This window comes from Pinus tabuliformis, chromosome 2_2, assembly GCF_031772625.1.
Source record: "Pinus tabuliformis cultivar Carrire ecotype Pingquan chromosome 2_2, CPIR1, whole genome shotgun sequence".
Lineage (NCBI taxonomy): Eukaryota > Viridiplantae > Streptophyta > Pinopsida > Pinales > Pinaceae > Pinus > Pinus tabuliformis.
In genome coordinates, this window is record NC_142300.1 from 233,536,815 (window position 1) to 233,545,299 (window position 8,485).

General features: G+C 34.2%; 1 protein-coding gene across 2 annotated transcripts; it reads left to right on the top strand.

The window, feature by feature from the left end:
* Positions 1 to 1,619: 1,619 nt before the first annotated feature.
* Positions 1,620 to 5,730, top strand: LOC149192171 (septum-promoting GTP-binding protein 1-like). Of its 2 annotated transcripts, none has more exons than XM_089404496.1 (6): positions 1,620 to 3,023; positions 4,028 to 4,112; positions 4,259 to 4,355; positions 4,477 to 4,516; positions 5,190 to 5,273; positions 5,358 to 5,730. In XM_089404496.1, the coding sequence occupies exons 1-6, from the start codon at positions 2,616 to 2,618 to the stop codon at positions 5,520 to 5,522; spliced, it is 879 nt and encodes a 292-aa protein (XP_089260622.1). In that variant the 5' UTR covers positions 1,620 to 2,615; the 3' UTR covers positions 5,523 to 5,730. The 2 variants fall into 2 exon arrangements, with proteins under 2 accessions (XP_089260622.1, XP_089260621.1); XM_089404495.1 differs by having other exon boundaries at positions 1,623 to 3,023; positions 4,028 to 4,148.
* The last annotated feature ends 2,755 nt before the right edge of the window (positions 5,731 to 8,485 follow it).

The window sequence follows — 8,485 nt, forward strand, 5'->3', positions numbered from 1 at the left end:
ATAATGATGTTTTATAATTTTTCAATTTTATTCATAAAGTAGCTAGATAAATTTTGTCCAAATATATTAATTGAGTTAAATAAATATCATGGAAAGTACTTTCTCCGAGGTTAAAATACAATCAATGCCATAATAATAATAATATTATTATTAACTAAATAGATATTCGAATACGTATTGATCATTTTACACGTCATCGTCATTATCATATTGATCATTTTAACGATGATGGTGGTATATCTAAACATATAAGGTCATCAATATAATGATGTGCCTTTTATAGATAACTAATTTACAATTTATATGATATTTATTTAAATCAATTTAATTTATTTTTTATATAATATTTATTTAAATCAATTTAATTTCTTTTTAATATAACATTTATTTAAATCAATTTGATTTTTATAAAATAGGTTTTTTAACTTCTTATTATATAAAAAGATTCTTTGAAAAAGTTAAATAATATATATTTTTATTAAATAGTTGATGAACGTTTAGTATTATTATAATTTTTATTTAGATTTCACCTATGAACCTTCATTTAGGTAAAGCAATTTAGGTGGACATTTCATTTATTATTAAAAATAAATAAAAGTTAATCTTATATATATTTTGATATAATTAAAAAAATATATTTTTTCATTTTAATTAATAAATATAAAAGTTTATTTGTTATATGTTTTGGTGGTTTTTTTACATATTTTTTAGTTGAATTTGTCTAAAATATGGTAGGGGTTTTTTGGAATTATAAATTTAAATTCTGAACTCTCCATAACTTGAATATATCAGGATTTTTTCAATTAAAGTTCTTGCTCTTGAAATTGGTGAAGTGTTCACCCAAAATATTTCTTCAAATAAAATCAACAATAAAAATACATTTAAATATAAAAAAACACAATTTAACCAAATTTTAACGAAAAACTATAAAATTTATAATAATTAAATATTAAGGTAAATTATATAATTTCCCTTTTTAATATATAATAATTCTTATAATATTAAATTTAAACCATTAATAAATCCGCAGTCTAAATTATTTATGTAACACCACCTAATCCCATCACTAAACCACATTACCATTTAAAAAAAAAACCCTTTATCTGTGGGCGGTTAATGTCAACAGGGTTTTATTGTGGGAACCACCATAAACCCTTTGCATTATAAAAACGAAAACAAAAGGAAAGCCCCCCTAACTAAATAGGACCACCTAACCGAGAGTGGGAACTAATTCAAAGTCACCACTCATCATCAGAATCTATGATTATTATTATTAATATTAAGAGTCGTTTATACCATCATATCTCGCATAGGTGTACTTCGAGTTTCAACTAGAAAGTGTTACTTTAATAACCAGGAATTACATGAATGTTTAAAAAATTTAATTACTCAGACCCCAAAACATCATTAAACACGTTTAATTTTTTATTTTCAGAAAATCTAAATAATAATATATTTTTTATTTTCAGAAAATCTAAATAATAATATTAATATGTTACCGGAAGGGCGGTTCGCATGCGTGTGAAAATAGGTTGATTTGTTCCACCGGCGATACTGGCTCGTGCCGGTAATGGGGTTTACTTTTCTTCAACTTTCACTACCGTTCCTGTTAACCCATTAATGTAAAATAACGGTTTCAACGATTGCATTTCATGTTTATCCGTCAAATAACATTGCACGCAATTTTCTAACGATAGCATTTCATGTTTCATCGGTTGAATGCTATTTCTTCTTCATCGGTTGAATGCTTCAACGCATCTCTGCGCCTATGCCTATGGGTGAGATGCTGTGAATTCGAGCTGAAATTGGCCCCTGGATGTCTTTAAGACGGCAGAACATTCTAGCTCAATTGTGGCCCGCGAGCACGGCTCTTGAACAGGCACTCGAATGCGAGTTTCGGTGGATAATTCGACGCAGATATGGTGTAGGATTGAATGGCGGATGGATGCTAAACTGATAGTAGATTTCTTTAAATGTTAGGGTTTGTTTGAAGAGTTAATGGCGGAACAAAAGGATTCAATGCCTTATTGCTCCCGGAGTCTTTGAGATTATGAAGTCTCTGGAAGAAAGACCATAATAGCCTTGTTTTGACTTTGGAAACGACCGGCCAAGGTTCGAAGGTCGAGCACGTCAATACGTGCCAAGAAGTGGTAGAAGAAGGCGCAGAGTGTTATTCGTCCGAAAGAAACGAAAGTATTGAAGTCTTTGCTTGGCTTCTGCAAGTTTAATGCGCCAACTGTTTGATTCCTCTGGCGAGCACTGCAGTTTGAACGCTACAGGAGTCTCTCCAGGCTTGGGAGTAGACAATTGCTGAATTTACTCAAAAGATTGTTTGCTTTCAGCAAGTTTTTCTGCCACAAGAGGCCGAGGTAACAAGCAGCCTCAGCTTTTTGTCTTAGGGTCCGTGAATTTCTCCAAAAAGAGACTCAAGATAGGGATTTACAGTTATCTTTTGATCAAATTTAGTTACTAGATTGCATAGAAGTTGACTTTGGCATAATGGACCCTCAAATTAGTCCATACAGGTGAGATCTTGCTTAGATGACCGCTTGAGATTGTTTAGCTATGAGACGGAAGCTTGTAATATTATTCTTAGGCTGGAGAAGCTGAGTAGCATGAAAGTGGTGGATATTAAGCTGAAGAGGCTGAAGAAGGCCGGGGAGTCTTCGTCCGTCTGTGCATTGGTCATCAAACGGGTTATGCGATGCTTCGGCAGGCGAGTGTGGCACAGGATCATGGTGACTTTGACGACATGCTCCATGAGAGCCCGTTTCAGTCCCTCCTCTGTTTCTTATCATCGCTTAAAGCGGAGCTTATCAGCCTCCGTCGTATCTGATATGAGAGATTTGGAAGCCTGCGAAATCGATTCCCGCGCGGGGGACGGTTTTATGACCCCAGTTTCTGATTTTTATGTTACACCCAGCGGCGAATTGACTACTGCTTCTGATCCCGAAGCCGATGATACGGTGGTTTTGAAGATTGCCATGATGGGCGACAGCGGGACAGGGAAAACGAGCTTCATGGTGTGTTTTCTCTATCTTTCAGATTTTTTTTTGTCTCAACCCTACAGATAGAATTTATTTATATCTATTTGATTTATTTAGCCAATATTCTTGGTTTCTCCGAGTTCATACCTGTGGAACTTGTATTTCGTCCTCCTGCAATTAGATGTTACGGTGTACTGTAATTATTCGACGCTTGTCTAGGTTGATAATTTAAATCACAATCCCTATGCCTAAAGTTGCCATTATTGGAATATGTTAGTGACCAGAGTACCAGAATTTTGGTCTCCAACACCCCCTGGACAATACCCATTGGATGAAGTGAGGGTTACTTGACAAATATGACCGAACATTGGCTGTGCAGTACAGGTTCTCAGCGTTATTTTCGTCATAATGGTCCAAACATATCGCCTTTCCCCAAATGCCTCTCATATTGCCATCGGTAAGCATTTCATTGTTTGTCAGACTCGATTCTGACTCTTATCATGTTTAGAACACGGCTGAGATTAAGGAATGCACAAGATGCTCTCCAGCCCAGGTATTTTGGGGTGGGGATATAATGGTGCCTTACATTTAGATGTTCCATTTTGTGTAAATGGACACTAGTGTAGATTCATCTAAACCTGGGTTTCAAATGCATCTCGAAGCTACAAAAGACGAGAATTTGAGAATCGAGATATGCAACTTCGTGTTGCATTTCAGACCTGGGTTGATTCAAAAAGACCCCTGAGACATCATTCTGGCACCCAAAGCTTCCAAGACTCTGTTTTTGTCTCAGAGATTTTCAAGATGCCATATGAAGCTGAACCAGAACAATGGCTGTTTCCTAACATTTTCAGAGACCATGAATGTTCTCTGAGTCAGGCGTCCATATATTGATATATAGTGGGAATCACACATTGCATTATGTAAGGATAGATTGTTTGATTGAATTAAAAATTGGCTAAGCATAATGTTGGTCATCATTAAAATTCATTCCACTGCACAAACTCTACTAATAGATGCATTTGTTTTATTGAAATCAGGTAAAGTATGTATCTTCAGAGAGAAATGAGAAGTATGTTCAAACAGTGGGAATTTCTTGTAAGGACAAAGTTATCCGTATCAAAGGTGCTAAAATTGCGTTTAGCATTTGGGATTTTGGTGGTAATCTTGCCGACACTTTCTCTGATTTAATTGCATTAACACAAAGCTGCATGGCCCCTTTCTAATTCTGACATAAATTTTTTTTACTTACTTCATTTCTTCTTTTTCAGGGCATCAGCAGTTCACAGACATTGTGCCAATTGCTTGCCAGGATGCTACAGCCATCTTGATCATGTTCGATCTTACGAGAAGATCAACCCTCAACAGGTAAGAGTTAAAAAATTTGGGCCATCTGTGAATTTTAAATTAGGCCTCCATTTTGTTTTTGGGAATATGGAATTCAAATGTATTTGTTGGTCAATGCCGTGATTGTTGTGGTTTTGAACAGTGTAATGGACTGGTATCAACAGGCACGACAGTACAACCCGGTGGGTACCTACTTATCTACTCCTTCTGGCGTATCATGCTTGATTTTCTCGAATCAGGACAATATTCTCCTTTGACAATACGCACGGTAGCTATTATAGATTTCTGTAGCTTGAACCGTGGTTACATTAAAATATTGGGGAAAAAGGTAGTTGTTGACCAAGTTGGGTATACAGAGTATAAAGCATTAGTAAAGCATCAAATAATTATTGGTACACGATTGGAGATAAATATGTAGAGGTGCAGCACATTATTCTGCTCACTATTAAATATACCCACACAATCTGTTTGGTAGGAGGCAACAAATGGCTAATTCCAATTTAAGGCCGTGCTGTAGTTTGGTGGAGATTCTTTTCTTTTGTCTTATGTTTTACTTGGTTAAATTTAATATTAGTATCATCTATTTACATCAAAATTATGTAACTTGAAAAGGTTAGTTTAGTTTATAATTATTAATGTTAAATTTGTTGATTAGTTGTTAATAGTCTTAGATGTTTAGTTAATTATGAATAATGAGCATTCAGTTCTAATCATCCTCCACCCTAAGATTGGAGATAGATTAGTTTGATAAATTCGACTGTTCTATGTGAACATTTAATTTAGCAATGCTTGTTTACTTTATCATCTAATAAATTGACTAAACTATATAACACAGTAAATTTGTGTTGTATGCAGTCTGCAATTCTTGTTCTGGTTGGAACCAAGTTTGATCACTTTATCCATCTGCCTCGGGACATCCAGTCAACAATAGTGAAACAGGTGAGCAAGCATCCTTCTTCTTTGGTTTGGTGATATGCCTTTCAGCTTATGGTGGTAACTGATTAAGAATATTGTGCTGTGCAGGCAAGAGTGTTTGCTCATGCAATGGAGGCTATTTTGTTCTTCTCCAGTGTAACTCATAATATTAATGTAAATAAGATATTCAAGGTGATTACAGCCAAATTGTTTGATTTGCCTTGCAATATAGCAAGGAACCTTACGGTTGGAGAACCCATCATTGACTTCTGATCTATATCCTAGCCAATACCGATTTTTGTTCCCATCTGATTGATTGTATTTTGTTTGTAACGCAATCCGATAGGGAGAGTTTTATATTTGTAAATGCCCTTTCATTTTCACATTACAGGCTTTTCCAGTGTCGGGGTATTTCTCGAACAGGCCTGGTAAGGGTTTGGTATGAAATTTCTATAAAATAGAATTCCCTCATTTTTGTTTATCTGCTTTTTCTTTTTCTCGATGACACACTCGTTCTCCAAACCCTTTGTATGAAAAATTTATAAAAATAAATTTTCTCCCCACTTTTATGAAGTCTGTTTTTTAAACTGATGAACCTCAACTATGATTTATTATTAATATTATAAATATTAAGCAATTATAAAATTCATATTTATATTAATTTAAAGAGTGAATTTAATTAATTGTAAATCTTGTTGAACATTTAATTAATTTTAAAATGTAAAAATCTTTGTTCCAATTTGATTGAAGTATATTGATTTATTTCAAATACAATTTGGTGAATTATTTTTTAAAATAGTTTTTCTTTTAAAAAAATAAATGATATTCCTATTATATAATACGATATTTAATGTAAATTTGTTATATTATAATAAAAAGAATGTAAAATTAGAACTATATTATATTAAAAAAATTATATTATAGAGAAAAAAGTTTTTCAGGGAAAAATTTAGGTAATCTTTTTTTTTTTTTTATAAATAATTTTTGAAATGCTTACTATAAAATAATGAGTCATGTTCAAGAAAAAAGTATTCAAAATTTTGAGGATTTTGTATATAGTTTATAGAAAATTTTGATGATTTATAGAGAAATAATTTTATCCTATATAATTTGGAGCAAATCAATTGAAGAAAAAATGGAAATTGAGGTATATATACCGCAAAAACGGTGACATTTAGCCCGTAATATTTTTGCTAAAACCGCCCTTTAGATATCATGTTGTTGTCGTAATGGTCAATATCTCTTATTGTTGTTTAAGTGTTAGTGAGACTACTCCTTACCTAGCCATACCTACCATGCCTATAAGGGCCAATCCCATCTCTTTAAGCATTGAACAAAAAATCTATAAAGAATAACTCTACCTAATCAATGAAGTGTGTAAGCTTGCCTTTCAACTTATCATAAAAAATTGATGAAGAGGTCCTTACCCTTCCATCCCTTGCTCAAGGGGGTTTTTGTTCCAATAAGGCCTTGAAAGGTCTTCACTTTTGAGACATTTAAGGTTTTGGAATTCACTAGCATATGGCTAAGAAGAGAAAGTATAAATAGACTAAGGCTATGCATTAGAGCTCAATGTGACTAGTAAACATGAAAGATCACATGAGTCAAGACTACATCAATGAGAGCCTAGCCCAATTCCACCAACATAAGGATGTTATCTCACAAGATTTCCATATGTCCCACCTCACCAAGGACCTTTCCTTTATAGGACAAAAGGAGGTTCACATTAGTTGACAATAGAGATCATCGCCCTGCAAGTGCATAGCTCAAGACCTAGCTTGAGAATTACGCTTGCATGGTTTTTATGGCCACTTTTAGGCATAAATTTGCAAATAAAGTTATTTTAAAGGTAAATTAGGCTAGAAAAAGTGCCCCTTAAGGGCATAACAAATGGTAGTGGCTAAACTTCACTCCAATAACTCGGAAGACTAATTTTAGTGTAACAATTAGTTATCAAAGATTTGAATTGAAACTCTTCAATTGAGATGAACAATTGATCTTTGGTTTCTAAGGGTGGGTGGAAATCAAATTACAACTCAAGTTTAGGTTGTATCGGTATTTCATTCTCAAATTGAACCTTAATATTTTGAACTTTGGTTCTTGGTTCTTACACTTAGGTTCTCTTTGTTCACTAGTTGGTTGGGTTATTGTGATTATTCAAACTAATAAATAATCTGCACAAAATTAATTAAATTGTTATTCAAACAAGGCCATGTCCCTTCTTTTAGCACCAAAATGATGATGTGGGAAAATGCCCATTGTCAACCACATAGGTTCATCCAATGAAAGGGTCTTGTTGCTTCAAAATCTAATAGGCCTTGTGAGAGGTTTCACAAGGCAAGGGCTAGACCCTAATGCAATGATGAGGCGGTGGTTACCACTATGACCTTAGCACTCTACGCGCTACTTTTTAGTGGAATTTCACTGCACATGAGGCTTTCCAATATAGATCACCTAAAGGTATTCTATGTTGGCAAGATTAAGGTGATATTTAAGAGACTTGATCAAGGTACTTCTCACTTGGAACCAAGCACAATTCTTTGTATAGGAGGAACATTGTACCTATGAAGAAGCCTAAGAAACGACACTTGGAGCCTAGGGTTTCAAGATGTAATTCAACATTAGTACATCTAAGCATACAAGAATAGATAGAAGGTTTGGTTTGAAAAATATGATCAACAAATGGAGTGACAAACCTTCAAATAGCCCTAAGTTGAAGCCTTTATGCTAAACTAGGGTTTCAAGAGACCTAAATTTCTTAGGGTTGATGATGTCAACCCTAAATAAGCAATTCCCACCAAAGGCAAGGCTAGATTTTGAATTGGAAAGGTCAAACAAGTTGGAAATCAATGAAACTAGATCCAATGTTATCTTAGAGCAAGCCCTAGTTGAATTCAACCCTTGCGTTAGCCCTATGACTTTCCTTGAAGGGCCGAAATATTGGATAAGATTTTCATTGATATCAATATGATGTCATGCATTGTTGAAGCCAACCCTAGGTCATGGGGTACATGCTAGTGAGGCACTTCAAGAATTAAGATATGTTGATGTTGGAGAAAACTGTAGGTGCCAAATACCTTGATGAAACCCTAACATTTCCTAAGCATGACCCTAACATTATCCAAGACATATGATGAGACCCTAATCACTGCCATGGATGAACATACATGAAAGGAGCCCTAGATCTATGAAGAAGAAGTCCTTGAAATGAAACCCTAAGTGCATGGATGAAAACT